The following is a 24788-nucleotide window of genomic DNA, read 5'->3' on the forward strand; positions in this document are numbered from 1 at the left end:
CTCCAACACCATCATTACGTTTTACGACGACACAATGGTGGTAGGCTTGATCACAGATGACGATGAGACAGCCTACAGGGAGAAGGTCAGAGACCTGGCAGTGTGGTGCCAGGACAACAACCGCTCCCTCAACGTGAGCAAGACAAATGAGATTATCGTGGACTACAGGAAACAGAGGGCCAAACACGCCCCCCATTCACATCAACAGGCCTGTAATGGGGCGGATCGAGAGCTTCAAGTTCTCCTGTGTCCACGTCACTAAGGAACAATCATGGTCCAAACACACCAACACAGTCGTGAAGAGGGCATGGCAACGCCTCTTCCACCTCAGTAGGCTGAAATGATTAGGCATGAGCCATCAGATCCTCAAAAAGTTCCACAGCTGCACCACTGAGAGCATCTTGACTGGCTGCATCAGCGCTTGGTTTGGCAACTGCTAGGCATTCGACCACAAGACACTGCAGAGGGTATTGCGTATGGCCCAGTACACCATAAATATGGTTTTACTGCAAAATGTACATACATTTAAAGAATAAAACGAGAGCTAACGGAAAACACGGTAGTCGCACATTGCGCCTCTAGTGGCCCCCCGAGAGGTAAGATTTTTGAAGGTTAGTGAAACGTTGCTCTTTCTCCTTGGGCTTTCAAACATCTATACTCTAAGTGATATGTGAAGGGTATTTTCCCTCACATAGAGTTTTGTTTGACTTAATTTCAGCATGGCCATTGTTATATACTTAGAATAGATTAGCATAAAGGAGTTTTGCAAGACAGACAAACAGATCTGTGACTAGACTAATGTACTGGTAATCGGACGCTTACGCTACTTTTATCCATCGTAGTGCTAGTCATCATTGAATAACACGGTCATAATTACCCTACATTGCCTTGTGTGCACTTGTTCATGTATGCTGTGTTATTGACAAGCATCTGGTCAATATGGTAACACCATCTGTAACAGGGACACACAGTGAAGGAAATAGCTGGGTTTATTTTGACAACCTCAGTTGACTGGGCTTGTCTGGGCTTGGGCTCTGACCAAAGACACTTGTACAACAGTATGTGTCTGTTAGAAGAAAATGTATATGTTTTTTTTCTCTTTACCTCTGCACACAACCACATGGTTAAAGAGTGACTTACAGGAGCAATTTGGGTTAAATGCCTTGCTCGAGGGCACATTGACAGGTTTTTAACATAGTTGGCTTTGGGATTCGTACCAGCGACCTTTCGATTACTGGCCCAATGCTGTTAATCACCTGCCGCTCCATATTATATTATATTATATTATATTGAATCATGTCCTGAAAAGGAGATAGCTAACAATTACAGGCTACTGATCCAGAATCAGGTCAATTGAACAGAGAAAAGCTCAAGTTGATTGCAGTGAACCTGAAACTGATTTTAATTCAGTCAATACTTCATTCGAACTCTCGTCAGTGCCAAAGAAGTACTCTACAAGAAGAACTCAATGACACTGACCTTTCAGATCACCTCCAAAAGCTAGTTTACACCACACAGTATTAACATTCACATGCTAATTGTATGATTTCATTATCTTCCTTTCTGCATCACAAGATTAAAGGGGACTTAAAGGAAGGGCTTTGCGGTTTATTTGTTTTATTTTTTAGCCCGTGTTTAAGCTGTGAGCGCTGATTACCATTGGAGATCAGGAATTATAAATGACACAGTCACTCACTCACTCAAGACGTCAAATGCATTACAATAATCACCAAAGGAAATAGAGAATAACAATCTATTTTCTATTTTCTTTGGTGATTATTGTAACGCTGTTGACGTCCTGAGTGAGTGAGTGACTGTGTCATTTGTTTTATTAAGGTTAATGAGATAATCTGTAATATAATGACCGTAGGGTCAAGGTAGTGGTTACACTGAGTGGAGTGTTAGGCCAGACTGGTTCATTTCCTGGATACCTAAAACTGTGTGCCTGTGTGTACAAGACAGTGTTTGTGCTAAACCATTGAGCAGTAGAAAAAATGTGTCACTGACAGGTCAAATTGTCCACTTATTTCCTGCTAATCTAAGTCATATGGGATCTGTGTCGTGGCCAGAGAAATAGCAAAAGAGAGAGAGGGAGTGAGTGAGTGAGAAAGAAAATGTGAGAAAGATCCCTCTTTTGTGGTTTTGGCTAGATGGAGTGCAGCTATGGACAGTGATGACTTACATACTGTAGCAGGTAAGGAGAACAAAAGTATCAGGTTAGGATAATTAGGATAAGCTTAGAAAAAGGGGTAGGGTAAGATAAAATGCTACAATTGTCCGCGACGCGACTCGAACATGCAACTTGATCCATAGCTCTACTCTATCTATCCACAACTCTCGTTGGTGAAGTGTAATACAAAGACGGAAAATGGCAGCTATCAAACTGGTGCCTAAGGCTATATTGTACCAATTTGTTTGATAGCGTCTCATATCTGGACACTATCAACACAAAAATAAATATTTGAAGTCATCATTATGATGGATGACCGTCTTAGATGTCAAGATTATGTCTGATTCCATCCATACCACCTTCAGACAATGTTACAGCAATGTTTTATTGGTTTTGAGAGTGGAGAGTGAAGAGATTCCTCAATCAGGGTTAAGCACTTGTCTCCTATTTCATTGAAATGAGAAACGGAATGGAAATGTGGAGGGTTGATGAGGAGTGTGTCACTAAGGCACACTCCTCATGATCTTTTGACCAATCAGATCAGCTCTGATAAAGTTCTGATGTGAAAAGATCTAATGTGATCCGTCAAAATACCAATTAGTGGGAAAAAGATCACAAATGGGCTGCGTGTCTAAACACAGCCTTATGCCCTCATATCAGTCCTTATCGAACACAGATAACAATTGTGCCCTGCAACTGTCAAAAAGCATTTATTGTCTTGCTTGCTTGTACTGTAACAGAACATGTCATGTATTGTATTACATTTAATGTGATTTAATTATGATCTTACTATGGTGATTTTCTGAAAAGTTGATTAGCCATTGTTTAGGTATGTCAAGTAATTTTTGTTATTAGGCCACTTTGACCTGAGAGAATGGTACAATCTGCCCAGTAGCCTAATATTGAGAGAACTGTCCTGAATCTGAATCTTGACTGTCTGAATCATATTTGTACTAAACCACATTAAAGTGAGAGAAAAGTACAATCAGCCCAGTCTACAGTATAATCTCTATCCTCTGTACATTAACTATATACATGCATTGCACATTTATAAGCACATCATGAACATGACTATATACAGTTGAAGTCGGAAGTTTACATACACCTTAGCCAAATACATTTAAACTCAGTTTTCACAATTTCTGACATTTAATCCTAGTAAATATTCCCTGTTTTAGGTCAGTTAGGATCACCACTTTATTTTAAGAATGTGAAATGTCAGAATAATAGTAGAGAGAATTATTTCTTTCAGCTTTAATTTCTTTCATCACATTCCCAGTGGGTCAGAAGTTTACATATACTCAATTAGTATTTGGTAGCATTGACTTTAATTTTTTTAACTTGAGTCAAATGTTCCGGGTAGCCTTCCACAAGCTTCCCACAATAAGTTGGGTGAATTTTGGCCCATTCCTCCTGACAGAGCTAGTGTAACTGAGTCAGGTATGTAGGCCTCCTTGCTCGCACACACTTTTTCAGTTCTGCCCACAAATTTTCTATAGGATTGAGGTCAGGGCTTTGTGATGGCCACTCCAATACCTTGACTTTGTTGTCCTTGAGCCATTTTGCCACACCTTTGGAAGTATGCTTGAGGTCATTGTCCATTTGGAAGACCCATTTGCAACCAATATTTAACTTCCTGTCTGATGTCTTGAGATGTTGCTTCAATATATCCACATAATTTTCCACCCTCATGATGCCATCTATTTTGTGAAGTGCACCAGTCCCTCCTGCAGCAAAGCACCAACACAACATGATGCTGCCACCCCTGTGCTTCACGGTTGGTATGGTGTTCTTCGGCTTGCAAGCCTCCCCCTTTTTCCTCCAAACATAGCAATGGTCATTATGGCCAAACAGTTCTATTTTTGTTTTATCAGACCAGAGGACGTTTCTCCAAAAAGTACGATCTTCATCCCCATGTGCAGTTGCAAACTGTAGTCTGGCTTTTTTTATGGCGGTTTTGGAGCAGTGGCTTCTTCCTTGCTGAGCGGCCTTTCAGGTATGTCGATATAGGACTCATTTTACTGTGGATATAGATACTTTTGTACCTGTTTCCTCCAGCATCTTCACAAGGTCCTTTGCTGTTGTTCTGGGATTGATTTGCACTTTTCGGACCAAAGTATGTTCGTCTCTCCTTCCTGAGCGGTATGACGGCTGCGTGTGTCCCACGGTGTTTATACTTGCGTACTATTGTTTGTACAGATGAACGTGGTACATTCAGGCATTTAGAAATTGAACCAGACTTGTGGAGGTCTACAATCTTTTTTCTGAGGTCTTGGCTGATTTCTTTTGATTTTCCCATGATGTCAAGCAAAGAGGCACTGAGTTTGAAGGTAGGCCTTGAAATACAACCACAGGTACACCTCCAATTGACTCAAATTATGTCAATTAGGCTATCAGAAGCTTCTAAAGCCATGACATAATTTTCTGGTATTTTCCAAGCTGTTTAAAGGCACAGTCAACTTCTGACCCACTGGAATTGTGATACAGTGAAGTAATCTGTCTGTAAACGATTGTTGGAAAAATGACTTGTGTCATGCACAAACTATAGTTTGTTAACAAGAAATTTCTGGAGTGTTTGAAAAATGAGTTTCAAAGATTCCAACCTAAGTGTATGTAAACTTCCGACTTCTACTGTTGCTACATAGAGCATTATTAGAGCTTATCTTCTACAAGGGGTGAATTCTAATGTCGGATTTTCACTTAGTCATGCATTCATATGAATGGGAGCGAGACTAAGTGAAAATTTGACAAGTGAAATTTAGGATTCGTCTCAAAATAGTTTTTTCTAAGTTGTTTACTCATAGTTTTCTACTCCTCCATAGCTGAATTCGTCCGGCCTACTGACTATGCCCCGGAGTCCCACGTCCAGTGAGGATGAGATGGCCCAGAGTTGTTCTGACTACTCAGAGGACTCCGCCTCTGACAGCTCCCGTGAGGAGACCATCTACGAGACCATAAGAGCCACCGCCGAGCCGGCCCCCGGACACATGGACGACATACACACTCACTCCCTGGTCGTCCGCATCGCCATCCCCGACCTGCAGCAGACAGTGAGTGTGTGTGTGTGTGTGTGTGTGTGTGTGTGTGTGTGTGTGTGTGTGTGTGTGTGTGTGTGTGTGTGTGTGTGTGTGTGTGTGTGTGTGTGTGTGTGTGTGTGTGTGTGTGTGTGTGTGTGTGTGTGTGTGTGTGCATGCTTCCCTATGTTTACTCAGGAACGTGTGTGAAGGAGTTGTATGTTTGTATGAGCCATAAATAACCTATTGTTTGATATACCAACTTATGGGTTACCTTTTGAGAGTTTTTTACATCCATTTTTCTTTTTAAAGGATAGAACTGTTTACTCCTAGACTCATAGACCGACTCATAGGTTTTGAATGTCTGGCTTGCAAAAGAAGTCTTAGATTACACTTGCTAACATCCTCTCTTTCTCTCGTTTCGCTTTGGTATAATGCCTTTGATTTAAGCCAGCTCTGGCCATCCATTATCCTGGCTGTGCTGCATCATTTCGCCTGTTGGAGAACACACGCTGTGTGAACAATCTGTGGGCGTTGTATCGGCGTTAATGTGTGTATCTCGCAAATGTATGGGGACATGCATGTCGCTCTGCATTCCTCTCTTATTACCAGACCTGGCTTCAAATACTATTTAATATAATTTCAAATACTTGAGCTGGGATTGATTGACCATGCCTGGTGCAGCAACCTCGGCGTCGCCTCTTCACTGTTGATGTTGAGACTGGTGTTTTGCGGGACTTATCAGGCGTCTGTCCAGTGTCTGTGTTCTTTTGCCCATCTTAATCTTTTATTTTTATTGGCCAGTCTGAGTAATGGCTTTTTCTTTGCAACTCTGCCTAGAAGGCCAGCATCCTGGAGTCGCCTCTTCACTGTTGACGTTGAGACTGGTGTTTTGCGGGTACTATTTAATGAAGCTGCCAGTTGAGGACTTGTGAGGCTTCTGTTTCTCAAACTAGACACTCTAATGTACTTGTCCTCTTGCTCAGTTGTGCACCGGGGCCTCCCACTCGTCTTTCTATTCTGCTTAGAACCAGTTTGTGCTGTTCTGTGAAGGGAGTAGTAGACAGCGTTGTACGAGATCTTCAGTTTCTTGGTAGTTTCTCACATGGAATAGCCTTCCTTTCTGAGAACAAGAATAGACTAGCGAGTTTCAGAAGAAAATGCTTTGTTTCTGGCCATTTTGAGCCTGTAATCGAACCCACAAATGCTGATGCTCCAGATACTCAACTAGTCTAAAGAAGGCCAGTTTTATTGCTTCTTTAATCAGAACAACAGTTTTCAGCTGTGCTAACATAATTGCAAAAGTGTTTTCTAATGATCAATTAGCCTTTTAAAATGATAAACTTGGATTAGTTAACACAACATGCCATTGGAACACAGGAGTGATGGTTGCTGATAATGGGCCTCTGTACGCCTATGTAGATATTCCATGAAATAAATCTGCCTTTTCCAGCTACAATAGTCACTTAAAACATTAACAATGTCTACACTGTATTTCTGATAAATTTTATGTTATTTTAATGGATTTTTTTTGTTGCTTTTCTTAAAAAAAAAAAGGACATTTCTAAGTGACCACAAACTTTTGAACTGTAGTGTGCATTTCAATTAAGTGATACTGCACAAAAAGTGGTTGTTTTCAATGTTATTTGATCAAGAAGAATATTTAATTTGCTGTGGCTGTTTTGTGTCTTTGCCTATAATTAAGTAAGTACCTTTTGATATAAATGTTTGAGGACAGGCTTTTGTTATTTATGGATTCCATAGGGCAAGAACTCTTACAATTTCAACAATTGAATCCTGCAAGATACAGTTCTTAAATATACAACTACCTTTCCTGCAAGATACTGTTCTTAATTATTCAACTACCTCTCCAAAGCGGAGATGCTGAAAACAATTCTGTGTCCGCGCTACAGTAGTCTGTATCGGTTCGCTAATACTAGTAAAGGCCCAGTAGCACCCAAAACATTTAAAATGGTATATATATATATATTTTTTTTTTATCCGATTTTAAAGGGGGTGCTGCAGCACCCTCAACACCCCTATTTCCCACAGCTATGTCAGCACCTATATCTTCACCACAGATTCTGTCAGACTTGGGCCCTGGCAGTGAATAATGGTTTTCCAATAAAGGCAATGTTTCACTAGAGCACACAAAGAACTATACCTCGGGCTAAACACCTAAACACCACAGGTAACTTCCACGAGACTGTGGACGCTCTAAGAGACAAGGCAAGAAGGGCCTTCTATGCCATCAAAAGAAACATAAAAATCGACATTCCAATTAGGATCTGGCTAAAAATATTTCAGTCAGCTATAGAACCCAATGCCCTCTATGGTTGTGAGGTCTGGGGTCCACTCACCAACCAAGAATTCACAAAATGGGACAAAAACCCAATTGAGACTGCATAAAGAATCCTGCAAAATATTCTTTGTGTACAACGCAAAACCCCAAATAATGCGTGCAGAGTATAATTGGGACTATACCTGCTAGTTATCCAGAAAATAGCTGTTCAATTCTACAACCACCTAAAAGGAAGCGATGCCCACACTTTCCACCACAAAGCCCTCACCTACAGAGAGATTATCCTAGAGAACAGTCCCCTCAGCCCTCATCAATCTACACACAATATCCCATAATGACGAAGCAAAAACAGGTTTTACATTTTCTTTGCAAATGTGTTAAAAATATAAAACTATCACATTTACACAAGTATTCAGACCCTTCACTGGGTCTGTTGAAGCACCTTTGGCAGCAATTACAGCCTCGAGTCTTCTTGGGTATGACGCTACAAGCTTGGCACACCTGTATTTTGGAAGTTTTTCCCATTCTTCTCTGCAGATCCTCTTGTCCCACCTGTCCAACTTCCGGTGAAATTGCAGAGCGCGAAATTCAAACTACAGAATTATAAATATTTAACTTTCATAAAATCACAAATGTAATACATCAAAATAAAGCTTAACTTCTTGTTAATCCAGCCGCTGTGTCAGATATCAAAAAAGCTTTACGGCGAAAGCACACCATGCGATTATCTGAGGACAGCGCCCGCATACAAAACCATGAAAAAACATATTTCAACCAGGCAGGTGCGACACGAAAGTCAGAAATAGCGATATAATAAATGCCTTACCTTTGATCTTCTTCTGTTGGCACTCCAAAAGGTCCCAGTTACATCACAAATGGTCCTTTTGTTCGATAATGTCCTTCTTTATATCCATAAAAACTCAGTTTAGCTGGTGCGCTTCAGTCAATAATCCACCCAGTTTCCCTCCATCAAAATGCATACAAAATGAATCCCAAACGTTACTAATAAACTTTTCCAAACAAGTCAAACAACGTTTATAGTCAAACCTTAGGTACCTTAATACGTAAATAAACGATAACATTTAAGACGGAGAATCGTTATTATCTTTACCGGAGAAAAATACCAAAGAACACGCTCTCATTCACGCGCTTGGAAACACTACAGCCAAAATGGGAGCCACCTAGAAAAACTACAATTTCTGGCAAATTTTTCCAAAAACCAGCCTGAAGCTCTTTCTAAAGACTGTTGACATCTAGTGGAAGCCCTAGGAACTGCAATCTGGGAGGACTTCGCCTTATAATAAAAGTGACAGCCATTGAAAATAGTGGTAGGCTGAATTTTTGGGAGGGATGGTTTGTCCTCGGGGTTTCACCTGCCATATCAGTTCTGTTATACTCACATACATAATTTTAACAGTTTTAGAAACTTTAGAGTGTTTTCTATCCAATTCTACCAATTAGCTTCTGGGCTTGAGTAACTGGCAGTTTACTTTGGGCACGCTTTTCATCCGGTTGTAAAAATACTGCCCAATACCCAAGAGAGGTTAAACTCTGTCAAGTTGGATGGGGAGTGTCACTGCACAGCTAATTTCAGGTCTCTCCAGAGATGTTCGATCGAGTTCAAGTCCGGGCTCTGGCTGGGCCACTCAAGGACATTCAGAGACTTGTCCCGAAGCCACTCCTGTGTTGTCTTGGCAAGGTGCTTAGCGTTGTTGTCCTGCTGGAAGGTGAACCTTTGCCCCAGTCTGAGGTCCTGGGCACTCTGGAGCAGGGTTTCATCAAGGATCTGTCTGCGATTTGCTCCGTTCGTCTTTTCCTCGATCCTGACTTGTCTCCCAGTCCCAGTCTCTGAATAACATCCCCACAGCATGATGCTGCCACCACCATGCTTCACCGTAGGGACGGTGCATGGTTTCCTCCAGACGTGACGCTTGGCATTCAGGCCAAAGAGTTCAATCTTGGTTTCTTCAGAGCAGAGATTCTTTTTATCATGGTCTGAGTGTGCGTTAGGTGCCTTTTGGCAAACTCCAAATGGCCTGTCGTGTGCCTTCTACTGAGGAGGGGCTTCCGTCTGGCCACTCTACTATAAATGCATGATTGGTGGAGTGCTGCAGAGATGGTTGTCCTTCTGGAAGGTTCTCCCATCTCCACAGAGGAACTCTGGAGCTCTGTCAGAGTGACCATCAGGTTCTTGGTCACCTTCCTGACCAAGGCCCTTCAACCCCGATTGCTCAGTTTGGCTGGGCGACCAGCTCTAGGAAGAGCCTTAGTGGTTCCAAACTTCTTCCATTTATGGAAGAATGGAGGCCACTGTGTTCTTGGGGACTGCTGCAGAAATGTTTTGTCACCCTTCCCCAGATCTGTGCCTCGACACAAATTATTGTTTATTCTAATATGTTTTTGTTAATGTTTTGTGTCTACTCACTTTTGCTAATTGTTCATTTCACTTGCTTTGGCAATGTAAACACGTTTCCCATGCCAATAAAGTCCTTTTGATTTGGAGGGAGGGAGGGAACACCTACAATGAACAACTGTTTTTCTGTCCCTCCACTACTCAACACTCTCTTGCTTATACAGTATGTCCCTCTCTCACTTTTCCTTTGTCAGTCTCTGTTTCTCTTTTGTAATCTTAACTGTTTCTTTTTCTCCCTTTCTGCCTCTGTCTCTCCCCTTTATCTTTCTCTCTATCTCTCTGCTCACTCCTATAAATGGGAAACATGTTGTTTAAATATGGAACGGTTATGACTCCCTGTGGTTTGGGATAGTTGTGGACCGCATTATCTACCAAGATAATTCTCTTCGATTATAATCACAGTCGTGTACATCCCCCCAAGAAGACACCTCGACGGCCCTGAAAGAACTTCATTGGACTCTATATAAACTGGAAACCACATATCCTGAGGCTGCATTTATTGTAGCTGGGGATTTTAACAAGGCTAATCTGAAAACAAGGCTCCCTAAATTTTGTCAGCATATCGATTGCGCGACCCGGGCTGGTAAAAATTCTGTATCATTGTTACTCTAACTTCCGCGACGCATACAAAGCCCTCCCTCGCCCTCCTTTCGGGCAAATCTGACCACAACTCCATGTTGTTGCTCCCAGCCTATAGACAGAAACTAAAACAGGAAACGCCTGTGCTCAGGTCTGTTCAACGCTGGTCCGACCAATCTTATTCCACGCTTCAAGATTGCTTCAATCACGTGGACTGGGATATGTTCCGGATAGCGTCGAATAACAACATTGATGTATACGCTGATTTGGTGAGCGAGTTTATTAGCAAGTGCATCGGTGATGTTGTACCCACGGCGACAATTAAATTTTTCCCCAACCAGAAACCGTGGATGGATGGCAGCATTCGCACAAAACTAAAAGCGCGAACCACTGCTTTTAATCAGGGCAAGGCGACCGGAAACATGACTGAATACAAACAGTGTAGCTATTCCCTCCGCAAGGCAATCAAACATGCTAAGCTTCGGTATAGAGACAAATTAGAGTCGCAATTCAACAGATCAGACACGAGAGGTATGTGGCAGGATCTACAGTCAATCACGGACTACAAAAAGAAAACCAGGCCCGTCGCGGACCCTGATGTCTTGCTCGCAGACAAACTAAATAACTTCTTTGCTTGCTTTGATGACAACACAGTGCCACCAACACGGCCTGCTACCGAAACCTGCGTCCTCTCCTTCAACGTGAGTAAAACATTTAAATGTGTTAACCCTCGCAAGGCTGCCAGCCCGGACGGCATCCCTAGCTGCGTCCTCGGAGCATGCACAGACCAGCTAGCGGGTGTGTTTACGGACATATTCAATCAATCCCTATCCCAGTCTGCTGTTCCCACATGCTTCAAGGAACATTGTTCCTGTTCCCAAGAAAGCTAAGGTAACTGAGCTAAACGACTATCACTCCGTAGCACTCACTTCCGTCATCATGAAGGGCTTTGAGAGACGAGTCAAGGATCATATCACCTCCACCCTACCTGATGCCCTAGACCCACTCCAATTTGCTTACTGCCCCAATAGGTACACAGACGACGCAATCGCAATCACAAAAACCCTATCCCATCTGGACAAGAGGAATACCTATGTAAGAATGCTGTTCATCGACTACAGCTCAGCATTTAACACCATAGTACCCTCCAAACTTGTCATTAAGCTCAAGACCCTGGATCTCGACCTGCCCTGTGCAACTGGGTCCTGGACTTTCTGACGGGCCGCCCCCAGGTGGTGGGGGTAGGAAACAACATCGCCACCCCGCTGATCCTCAACACTGGGGCCCCATAAGGGTGCATTCTCAGCCCTCTCCTGTACTCCCTGTTCACCCATGACTGCGTGGTCATGCAACGCCTCCAACTCAATCATCAAGTTTGCAGATGACACTACAGTGGTAGGCTTGATTACCAACAACGATGAGACGGCCAACAGGGAGGAGGTGAGGGCCCTCGGAGTGTGGTGTCAGGAAAATAACCTCACAATCAACGTCAACAAAACAAAGGAGATGATCGTGGAATTCAGGAAACAGCAGAGGGAGCACCCCTCTATCCACATCGACGGGACAGTAGTGGAGAAGGTGGAACCTCTTTAGGCTAGGGTCAGTATTTTGATGTTTGGATGAAAAATGTGCCCAAAGTAAACTGCCTATTTCTCAGGCCCAGAAGCTAGAATATGCATATACTTGGCAGATTATGATAGAAAACACTCTAAAGTTTCCAAAACTGTCAAAATATTGTCTGTGAGTATAACAGAACTGATATGGCAGGCGAAAACCTGAGGAAAATCCATCCAGGAAGTGCTGTTTTTCTGAAACTACTCTTTTCTATTGCAAGCCTATCCTCCATTTTAAAGGGATATCAACCAGATTCATTTCCCTATGGCTTCCGCAAGGTGTGAACAGTCTTTAGACATAGTTTCAGGCTTTTATTCTGAAAAATTAGCGAGAATGATCACATCACGTCAGTGGATAGCCAGATGTCCTCAGATTTGTGTGTGCGCGCGCGCCGGGAGCGAGACCTTTTCTTTCTCTCATCTATTGAAAAGGCTACCGTCCAGGTTGAAATATTATCGATTATTTATTGTAAAAACAACCTGAGGATTGATTATAAAAACGTTTGACATGTTTCTACGAACTTTACAGATACTATTTGGAATTTTTGTCTGCCCGTTGTGACCGCACGAGCCTGTGGATTACTGAACAAAACGCGCCAACCAAATGGTGGTTTTTGGATATAAACAGAATCTTTATCGAACAAAACTAACATTTGTTGTGTAACTGGGAGTCTTGTGAGTGCAAACATACGAAGATCATCAAAGGTAAGTGATTAATTGGATTGCTTTTCTGACTTTCGTGACCAATCTACTTTGCTGCTAGCTGTTTGTAATGTTTTGTCTGTTGAGAGCTGTCCTCACATAATCGCATGGTTTGCTTTCACCGTAAATGTCACGATCGTCTTCTTGACAGAGATTGGACCAAGGCGCAGCGTGTGCAAAATACATCTTATTTTATTGAGAAGAGAGAGAAAACACAAAACGAACACTATATACAAACTAACAAAACAACAAACGACCGTGAAGCTAAATAACGTAAGTGCACAGACAAGCAACAAACGTTCAATATAGACAACTACCCACAAAAGCCTACTGCCTATGGCTGCCTTAAATATGGCTCCCAATCAGAGACAATGAATGACAGCTGTCTCTGATTGAGACCCAATCTAGGCAGCCATAGACATAACTAGACAACCTCACTCTTCTCTACCCCATACACATACAACACCCCTAGACTAAACAAAAACACACAAAGACAACCCACCCCAACTCACGCCCTGACCAACTAAATAAATAACAGAAAAAGGAACAATAGGTCAGGAACGTGACATAACCCCCCCTTAAGGTGCGAACTCCGAGCGCACCAGCATAAAGTCTAGGGGAGGGTCTGGGTGGGCGTCTGTCCACGGTGGCGGCTCTGGCGCTGGTCGTGGTCCCCACCCCACCATAGTCACTACCCGCTTTCGTAGCCTCCTCCAAATGGCCACCCTCCAAATTAACCCCACCGGACTAAGGGGCAGCACCGGACTAAGGGGCAGCACCGGACTAAGGGGCAGGACCGGACTAAGGGGCAGCACCAGGATAAGGGGCAGCACCAGGATAAGGGGCAGCACCAGGATAAGGGGCAGCACCAGGATAAGGGGCAGCTCCGGACTGGATGGCGGATCCTGGCTGGCTGGCGGATCCTGGCTGGCTGGCGGATCCTGGCTGGCTGGCGGATCCTGGCTGGCTGGCGGATCCTGGCTGAATGACGGCTCTGGCGGATCCTGGCTGGATGACGGCTCTGGCGGATCCTGGCTCGCTGACGGCTCTGGCTGGTCATGGCTAGCTGACGGCTCTGGCTGGTCATGGCTCGCTGACGGCTCTGGCTGGTCATGGCTCGCTGACGGCTCTGGCTGGTCATGGCTCGCTGACGGCTCTGGCTGGTCATGGCTCGCTGACGGCTCTGGCTGGTCATGGCTCGCTGACGGCTCTGGCTGGTCATGGCTCGCTGACGGCTCTGGCTGGTCATGGCTCGCTGACGGCTCTGGCTGGTCATGGCTCGCTGACGGCTCTGGCTGGTCATGGTTCGCGGAAGGCTCTGGCTGATCCGGTCTGGCGGAAGGCTCTGGCTGATCCGGTCTGGCGGAAGGCTCTGGCTGATCCGGTCTGGCGGAAGGCTCTGGCTGCTCCGGTCTGGCGGAAGGCTCTCGCTGCTCCTGTTTGGCGGAAGGCTCTGGCTGCTCCTGTCTGGCGGAATGCTCTAGCGGCTCCTGTCTGGCGGAAGGCTCTAGCGGCTCCTGTCTGGCGGACGGCTCTGTAGGCTCATGGCAGACGGGCGGCTTTGCAGGCTCATGGCAGACGGGCGGCTTTGAAGGCTCAATACAGACGGGCAGTTCATGCGGCGCTTGGCAGACGGACAGTTCAGACGCCATTGGGCAGACGGGCAGTTCAGGCGCCGCTTGGCAGACGGGCAGTTCAGGCGCCGCTTGGCAGACGGGCAGTTCAGGCGCCGTTGGGCAGACGGCAGACTCTGGCCGGCTGAGACGCACTGTAGGCCTGGTGCGTGGTGCCGGAACTGGAGGTACCGGGCTAAGGACACGCACCTTCAGGCTAGTGCGGGGAACAACAACAGGGCACACTGGACTCTCAAGGCGTACTATAGGCCTGATGTGTGGTACCGGCACTGGTGGTACCGGGCTGAGGACACGCACAACAGGGCGAGTACGGGGAGAAGGAACAGTGCGTACAGGGCTCTGGAGACACACATGAGGCTTGGTGCGTGGTACCGGAACTGGAGGCACTGGGCTGGAGACACGCACCACAGGGAGAGTGCGTGGAGGAGGAACAGGGCTCTGGAGACGCACTGGAAGCCTGGTGCGTGATGTCAGCACTGGTGGTACTGGGCTGGGAACACACACCACAGGGCTAGTGCGAGGAGCAGTAACAGGACGCACAGGAGGCTTTGTGCGTGCTGTAGGCACTGTCTTAACCAGACGGCTAGCACGCTCCTCAGGACGAGTATGGAGAGCTGTTCCCGGTGACATTAACTCACCAACACGTTCATTCGGACGAATGCCGTGCCTCATGCACCAAACCAGTACATCCCTCATAATTCTCTCCTCCAATTTCTCCATTAACTCCTTTACTGTCTCTGCGTCACTCACCTCCAAATCCGCCCTCACCGGCTCCTTACGGTAAGCAGGAGGAGTTGGCTCACGTCTCCCGACTGACCCAACTAAACTACCCGAGAGCCCCCCCCCAATACATTTTTGGGTTTGACTTACGGGCTTCCAGCCTTGTTTCCGTGCTGCCTCCTCATATCGCCGCCTCTCCGCTTTCGCTGCCTCCAGCTCAGCTTTGGGGCGGCGATATTCTCCTGGTTGAGCCCAGGGTCCCTTTCCGTCCAATATTTCCTCCCAAGTCCACGAGTCCTGGTTCCTCTCACGCTGCTTGATCCATGGTTGGTGGGTAGTTCTGTCACGATCGTCTTCTTGACAGAGATTGGACCAAGGCGCAGCGTGTGCAAAATACATCTTCTTTTATTGAGAAGAGAGAGAAAACACAAAATGAACATTATATACAAACTAACAAAACAACAAACGACCGTGAAGCTAAATAACGTAAGTGCACAGACAAGCAACAAACGAGACAACTACCCACAAAAGCCTACTGCCTATGGCTGCCTTAAATATGGCTCCCAATCAGAGACAATGAATGACAGCTGTCTCTGATTGAGACCCAATCTAGGCAGCCATAGACATAACTAGACAACCTCACTCTTCTCTACCCCATACACATACAACACCCCTAGACTAAACAAAAACACACAAAGACAACCCACCCCAACTCACGCCCTGACCAACTAAATAAATAACAGAAAAAGGAACAATAGGTCAGGAACGTGACAGTAAAGCCTTTTTGAAATCTGACACGCCGGCTGGATTAACAACAAGTTAAACTGTGTTTTGGTGTATTGCACTTGTGATTTCATGAAAATGTTTAGTAATTTAATTTGAATTTGGCGCTCTGCAATTCACCCGATGTAGACGAAAATGATCCCGCTAAAGGGATCTGAGCGGCAAGAGGGTTTTAAGTTCCTCGGTGTACTCATCACAGACAAACTGAAATGGTCCACCCACACAGACAGAGTGGTGAAGAAGGCACAACAGCGCCTCTTCAACCTCAGGAGGCTGAAGAAATTTGGCTTGTCACCAAAAACACTCACAAACGTTTACAGATGCACAATCGAGAGCATCTTGTCGGGCTGTATCACTGCCTGGTACGGCAACTGCTCCGCCCACAACCGCAAGGCTCTCCAGAGGGTAGGGAGGTCAGAAAAAAGCATTACCGGGGTCAAACTACATGCCCTCCAGGACACCTACACCACCCGATGTCACAGGAAGGCCAAAAAGATCATCAAGGACAACAACCACCCGAGCCACTGCCTGTTCAGCCCGCTATCATCCAGAAGGCGAGGTCAGTACAGGTGCATCAAAGCTGGGTACGAGAGACTGAAAAACAGCTTCTATCTCAAGGACATCAGACTGTTAAACAGCCATCACTAACAATGAGTGGCTGCTGCCAACATACTGACTCAAATCTCTAGCCTCTTTAATAATTAAAATTGGATGTAATAAATGTATCACTAGTCACTTTAAACAATGCCACTTTATATCATGTTTACATACCCTACTCATCTCATATGTTTATACTGTACTCTATACCATCTACTGCATCTTGCCTATGGGGTTCGGCCATCGCTTATCCATATATTTATATATACATATTCTTATTCATTCCTTTACACTTGTGTGTATAATGTAGTTGTTGTGAAATTGTTAGATTACTTGTTAGATGCTACTGCATGGTCGGCCCCACCTCTTTAAGGAATACCTAGGATAGGATAAAGTAATCCTTCTAACCCCCCCCCCTTAAAAGAGTTAGATGCACTATTGTAAAGTGGCTGTTCCACTGGACATCATAAGGTGAATGCACCAACTTGTAAGTCGCTCTGGATAAGAGCGTCTGCTAAATGACTTAAATGTAAATGTAAATGTAGAAGCACAAGCATTTTGCTACACTCGCATTAACATCTGCTAACCATGTGTATGTGACCAATAAAATTGTATTTGATTTGATTTAAGGGGAGGGGTTATGGGAGGGGCTGAGTGTGTCACACAGTGGGTGGAAATCTTCAGGGTCAATTTGTGTTGACCTACATATGAACCTGATGTAGTTTTGATGTAATGAACTTGGGCTTTGGTACAGAATGTAGAGGGAAAGGTGTGTGTGTGTGTGTGTGTGTGTGTGTGTGTGTGTGTGTGTGTGTGTGTGTGTGTGTGTGTGTGTGTGTGATCACACATGTATGTGCTAATACCCATAATTCCAAATTCATCAAAACTGAGTGCTCAGCTGTGGTATTTGATCACATGATTGGGTCACACTGTCCACTAGGAAAACTGACACGGTTGAATAATTCAACACGTCCCAACAGTACAACACACAAACACACAAATTACACAGTACAAGACCACCCACATAAGAGCATCTGAAATGAGGTCGTTTTTTACCCTATAGTGTTGAATAAATCAAAGTACTGGGATTAACTATTCCTCCTCTTTCATATATATTCAAATTACTTAACTTACGTATTAGGTTGAATTACCATTCATTAATGTTGAGTAATCATATACTCATTATAATAGCATGGGCTTGTGAGTGCACTGGATGATTTCATTAGATCGGTTTATCGCTTGGTGACTGTTGTTATAACATCAGTGAGCTGTGTGTGTGTGTTATCGAGAGAGAGAGAGAGAGAGACCATCCATTGTAAAAACATCCCATGTCTATTTATGTTCCCTTTTGTACTATTTTCACATCGTTACAACACTGTATACAGCCATCATGTGACATTTGAAATGTCTCTATTCTTTTGGAGAGGAAAAATGTGCATAATGTTTACTGTACATTTGTTGTTTATTTCACTTTTGTTTATAATATCTATTTCACTTGCTTTGGCAATGTAAACATACGTTTCTCATCCCAATAAAGCACTTTGAATTGAAGAGAGGATTACATGTACAGTGGGGAGAACAAGTATTTGATACACTGCCGATTTTGCAGGTTTTCCTACTTACAAAGCATGTAGAGGTCTGTAATTTTTATCACAGGTACACTTCAACTGTGAGAGACGGAATCTAAAACAAAAATCCAGAAAATCACATTGTATGATTTTTAAGTAATTCATTTGCATTTTATTGCATGACATAAGTATTTGATACATCAGAAAAGCAGAACTTAATATTTGGTACAGAAACCTTTGTTTGCAATTACAGAGATCATACGTTTCCTGTAGTTCTTGACCAGGTTTGCACACACTGCAGCAGGGATTTTGGCCCACTCCTCCATACAGACCTTCTCCAGATCCTTCAGGTTTCGGGGCTGTCGCTGGGCAATACGGACTTTCAGCTCCCTCCAAAGATTTTCTATTGGGTTCAGGTCTGGAGACTGGCTAGGCCACTCCAGGACCTTGAGATGCTTCTTACGGAGCCACTCCTTAGTTGCCCTGGCTGTGTGTTTCGGGTCGTTGTCATGCTGGAAGACCCAGCCACGACCTATCTTCAATGCTCTTACTGAGGGAAGGAGGTTGTTGGCCAAGATCTCGCGATGCATGGCCCCATCCATCCTCCTCTCAATACGGTGCAGTCGTCCTGTCCCCTTTGCAGAAAAGCATCCCCAAAGAATGATGTTTCCACCTCCAAGCTTCACGGTTAGGATGGTGTTCTTGGGGTTGTACTAATCCTTCTTCTTCCTCCAAACACGGCGAGTGGAGTTTAGACCAAAAAGCTCTATTTTTGTCTCATCAGACCACATGACCTTCTCCAATTCCTCCTCTGGATCATCCAGATGGTCATTGGCAAACTTCAGACGGGCCTGGACATGCGCTGGCTTGAGCAGGGGGACCTTGCGTGCGCTGCAGGATTTTAATCCATGACGGCGTAGTGTGTTACTAATGGTTTTCTTTGAGACTGTGGTCCCAGCTCTCTTCAGGTCATTAACCAGGTCCTGCCGTGTAGTTCTGGGCTGATCCCTCACCTTCCTCATGATCATTGATGCCCCACGAGGTGAGATCTTGCATGGAGCCCCAGACCGAGGGTGATTGACCGTCATCTTGAACTTCTTCCATTTTCTAATAATTGCGCCAACAGTTGTTGCCTTCTCACCAAGCTGCTTACCTATTGTCCTGTAGCCCATCCCAGCCTTGTGCAGGTCTACAATTTTATCCCTGATGTCCTTACACAGCTCTCTGGTCTTGGCCATTGTGGAGAGGTTGGAGTCTGTTTGATTGAGTGGGTGGACAGGTGTCTTTTATACAGGTAACGAGTTCAAACAGGTGAAGTTAATACAGGTAATGAGTGGAGAACAGGAGGGCTTCTTAAAGAAAAACTAACAGGTCTGTGAGAGCCGGAATTCTTACTGGTTGGTAGATGATCAAATACTTATGTCATGCAATAAAATGCGAATTAATTACTTAAAAATCATACAATGTGATTTTCTGGATTTTTGTTTTAAATTCCGTCTCTCACAGTTGAAGTGTACCTATGATAAAAATTACAGACCTCTACATGCTTTGTAAGTAGGAAAACCTGCAAAATCGGCAGTGTATCAAATACTTGTTCTCCCCACTGTATGTTGATGTATTACCCAGTGACAAACTGCCTCTGCTTTTTCTTTCTCTTCTATTCTCTTTCTACATCCCTATACCACGCCTGCTGGGGTTGCACTTCAAACCCATTTCAGCCATGTCACTGTTCAATAGCTACATCACTATTTTATAACGTTTCTCCTGCTATGTTACCGTTCCATTTCATTACATTTCAAAAAAAAACATTTTAGTCATTTAGCAGACGCTCTTATCTAGATTGACTTACAGTATTGAGTTTCATACTTTTTTCGTACTGGTCTCTTGTGGTAATCGAACTTGTGGAAATATTTTATTCGATTTTTGACTTGAACCCACAACCCTGGCGTTGCAAGCGCCATGTTTTACCAACTGAGGCACACAGGACCACATTACGTAAAGTTTCTCCTGAAACCTTTCTATTTACTGTTCTGAGATGCACTCCTGATGAAGCTGGGGAATAATGTAACATGATGGAGATGTACGAGCAAAGTAACATACTGTACTGTTGCAATGGTCCTCAGCCAGGCGGAAACAGCCCATTGTCTCTCCACAGACAGGTACCAGACATCTGTTCCTGTACACCTCTATCCTTCCCTCCATCCCTCCATCTCCTCCTCACCTACTTTCTGCCAGCCAGGAGGGATTATGGGTAGAGTTCAGAGAGTGTTCATCAGCCTCAGTCTTTATCACAGGCACAGGTCCACTATCACCAGCTGAGCAGCAGATCCGGAGGTGAACACACAAACACACACACACACACACAGAGACAAACACAAACAAACAAACGCTGAATGACACGGCCCGTGGCCCATAATCCTCTCTGATTCAGCCAGGTCTGGCAGATGCAGCTGTATTGCTTGTTTGTTCAGCTCTGAGGTAATCTGGCTGGGTGCAGGAGAGGGGTCAGTGGGGTGGTGTGGTGTGACTGAGTCATGCTCTACCCGCGCCATAGCTGAGGCTGTGGCACTTAGAGAAGATGTGGGACGTGTTTGTATGGGCAATGTTTTTTTAAAGGGATAGTTCACCCAAATTATAAAATGATATTGGTTTCCTTACCCTGTAAGCAGTCTATGGACAAGATATGACAGCAATCCATACATTGGTTTAGTTTCCCTTGCACTGTTTCCACATGCTAATGTTTTAGCATTTGTGGCACAAATCCCATTCAAGTTAAGATATTAGTATTATTTCAAATCAACTATAAGTGAGATTGTTGAACTTCACAAATCATTTTAGATACTTGCGGATTGTCATGACTGTCCTGTGAGGATCCAAATAGGTCAGGTCAGCTTTGCAATAAACAACTTCAACCAGACCCCCTCTCAGCTGCAGAGGGGGGGAGGAGGGAACTGGTGGGGGTTAACACCTCACACCCTGTTGTAAATCAAGGACAGAACATTCAGCATTTCCTTCCAATGTTCACCAGAGGAATGTTCCTTTGTTTTAAGAAGACTTTTCCCGTCAAAACTTTAACACGTTCTAAAACGAGTACTGGAACAATATTTCTAAAATAGAACGAGGGGAATGGTCACAGGCGGTCTATAAAACACTAATGTCATATTGTGTGTTATTTTGTGATATCATTAAAAATGTATTGTGCATGAAAGATTAAAAATAATTAAAGTGTTTTTGTTAAGAGAGGGACATGATTTTAGGAGCCATAAGAGATAATAGTTATACTTTGCACAGTGACAAGTCAGCCTGACAGCCTGATCAGCCTGATAGAACCGCCCTTTTGAACAAACTATATAAAATGATGGGTTAAGAATTAACATGTCTGACCAGAGAGACGTAGAGCTGCAGCTCATGTTAAAGTGGTTTGAACTCTGAATCTCAACACGAGGTAGAGATGGTAAAGGCACCTCCTGGACAATCACTGGGACGGCTGATTAGCTGTCCTAAGTAAAGTATCTAGAAAAGCAAATTGAAGTGGAACCATTATACTACTCCTTTCTAACCACCGCAGTATGCTACTCTCATCACCCCACTGGGAACTATCGACACGGCTGGCTAGCCTACCTTCAAAGAAGCATCTTCCAGAGTGAATGGAAGGACAATAAACTTGTAGTTCTGTTCAGGACTACACAACAAGTCACCGGATACCGGACGACGGCAGAGGAGAACAACAAGAAACCCCTTTTGGACAATCAGAGCCTTACAAGCGTGCCCCGAAAAGGTCCAACCCCCTTTCCAAGATGGCCCTGTCCACCGAGAGAAACCAAGGATTTTCACGTAAATACATTCATGATTTCTTACTCCAAGCGGGCGGCGGTTCGTGTGAAAAGTATAGGAGTGCTATCAGTGAGTGTAGTTTCTAAAATGTACCAACGTTAAGTGTCTCTGTCCCTTTCTTTCTCTCACCCTCTCCATGTCTTTTGTAACAAGCAGCCATATTGTTGTCAGTCCACTAGGGACCTGTTTTTAATGTATTAAGTGTGTATGTTTATCCTGTGTTACCATTTAGTTAGCTAGTAAATAAATCATTAAACCAATTTGTGTAGTACTGAATCATAAGTAAGGCTCGGGTTTTTGCTGACATGACATGATACGAGGTTATGATTAATAAGTTGACTGTTTATAGATGTGATAGGTAAAGACCTTTAGAGTTTAGTTTGGGAAATGGTAACTCTTTAAAGAACCGCTCTCGTGGTGCCCCAGATCCTAATGAGTTCATTGTTGAATGATTAATTTAATCGGGTAACAATTAAACATATTTAGGTTGATTAGATAAATAACAGTCTTCGGATTATTCGTTAAAAAACAAGTTTACAACTGGATGATTTGGACATGATGAGCAACAAATGCTAAGTTCGGTCCCATGACTTGAATGGGATTTGTGGCACAAATGCTAAAATGTTAGCATGTCGAAAGTGGAAATAAACCAAAGCATGCATTGCTGTCATACCTTGTCCATAGACTGCTTACAGGTTAAGGAAACCAATGTGTCATTTTTTTACTTGGGTGAATTATGCCTTTAAGTCTGTGTCTGTATTAGTGTTTGTAGGATAATGTTTGTAAGTGTTTGTAAAATAAATGTTGGTGACGGTTTTGCGTGGGAATGCTCAAGCCCAAGCTCTTGGCCTACAACTGAAAGTCTGTGATCTGTTTTTTTTTAACCATGATTCTCTCTTTCCCCCTCTCTAACCCTACCCCTTTCAACCCTAACCCACCCCTTTCAACCATAACCCAAACCCCTCACACAGAAATGTATGCGGTTCAACCCCAACGCGACCGTCTGGGTTGCCAAGCAGAGGATCCTGTGCTCGTTGAACCAGAGTCTGAAGGATGTGTTGAACTACGGCCTCTTCCAGCCCGCCATGAACGGACGAGACGGAAAGTTCCTGGATGAAGAACGCCTCCTCCTGGAATACCCACAGCCAATCAGCAAAGGAGTTCCATCTCTGGAGGTAGAGTGCCAGCAAGTCACTGAAGTTGTTACGTATTTAAAAAGCTGTGATATTTTGTATTTCTGTTTATTATGGATCCCCATTAGCTGCTGCCAAGGCAGTATAATATCACCATACAACAATATAAAAAATTGACGTGTGTGTACAAGAACTGTTAGTATGCATGTGTGTGTGTCTCTTTGAAGTCTGCGTTGTTCCAAAAAGTGTAGTTTTATCCGTTTTTTAAGTCTGATTTTATTGCTTGCAGGAGTTACTTGATGTGGAATAGAGTTCCATGTAGTCACGGCTCTGTGTAGTACTGTGCATATTCCAGTCTGTCCTGGACTTGGGCACTGTGAAGAGACCCCTGGTAACATGTCTTGCGGAGTGTGCATGTGTGTCCGAGCTGTGTGCTAGTCATACAGACAGTTTGTTGCTTTTAACATGTCAATGCCTCTCACAAAGACAAGTAGTGATGCAGTCAATCTCTCTACTTTGAGCCAGCAGAGATTAGGGTTGGGTGGTATACCGTATTTAACGATATACCGGTATTCATGCACGGACCAGTTTAGGTTTTTATTTTACCTTCTATAAACATATTTGAATGTTTGGTTTGTTAAATGCGATACGCCGTGTATAGGGTACATTTTTATAGTTTACTTCGCTACTTGAGTCATCTCTCTCCACTCTCTCTCTCCATGCTACTTTCCACACAGTGTAACGTTCCTCGTAGAGAGGAGACCAAAGCGCAGCGTGGTACGTGTTCATGATGTTTTAATAAATCATAACACTTGAACAAAAATAACAAAGAGAACGAACGAAACCGAAACAGTTCTGTCTGGTGCAGACACAAAAACAAAAAACAACTACCCACAAAACACAGGTGGGAAAAGGCTACCTAAGTATGGTTCTCAATCAGAGACAACGATAGACAGCTGCCTCTGATTGAGAACCACACCCGGCCAAACACACAGAAATAGAAAACATAGAACACAAAACATAGAATGCCCACCCCAACTCACGCCCTGACCATACCAAAATAGAGACATTAAAAGGATCTCTAAGGTCAGGGCGTGACACACAGCTTTCCTCTTTGTTGTTCATCGGCCACGAGACACTTGCGTTCAGCCTGCATGGTGAATGCAGCACATGCAACAATGTTGATGACAACAATGCTGTTTTCACTTTGCTTCTTAACCTCTACTTCATCACCATCCCTGATCCGGGAGCATCCTCATCAGTAAAAAAGCTGACTAGCATAGCCTAGCATAGCGCCACAAGTAAATACTAGCATATAAATATCATGAAATCACAAGTCCAATACAGCAAATGAAAGATACACATCTTGGGAATCCAGCCATCATTTCCGATTTTTAAAATGTTTTACAGCGAAAACACAATATGTATTTCTATTAGCTAACCACAATAGCAAAAGACTCAACCGCATATTTTCACCATTTTTTTACCGCATAGGTAGCTATCACAAAACCGACCAAATAGAGATATAATTAGTCACTAACCAAGAAACAACTTCATCAGATGACAGTCTTATAACATGTTATACAATAAATCTATGTTTTGTTCGAAAATGTGCATATTTGACGTATAAATCATAGTTTTACATTGCAGCTACAATCACAAATAGCACCAAAGCAGCAAGAATAATTACAGAGAGCAACGTGAAATACCTAAATACTCATCATAA

General features: G+C 43.9%; 1 protein-coding gene across 1 annotated transcript in view; it reads left to right on the plus strand.

The window, feature by feature from the left end:
* Nucleotides 1-4998: 4998 nt before the first annotated feature.
* The window catches only part of LOC139563292 (SH3 and multiple ankyrin repeat domains protein 2-like), a 176423-nt gene continuing 156633 nt past the window's right edge, over nt 4999-24788 (plus strand). The window contains exons 1-2 of the mRNA XM_071381847.1: nt 4999-5220; nt 22901-23104. Coding sequence (XP_071237948.1) covers nt 5017-5220; nt 22901-23104 — 408 coding nt within the window. The 5' untranslated portion in view covers nt 4999-5016. The remainder of the gene's footprint in view (nt 5221-22900; nt 23105-24788) is intronic.

The sequence above is a fragment of the Salvelinus alpinus genome, chromosome 33 (assembly GCF_045679555.1).
Source record: "Salvelinus alpinus chromosome 33, SLU_Salpinus.1, whole genome shotgun sequence".
Taxonomy (NCBI): domain Eukaryota; kingdom Metazoa; phylum Chordata; class Actinopteri; order Salmoniformes; family Salmonidae; genus Salvelinus; species Salvelinus alpinus.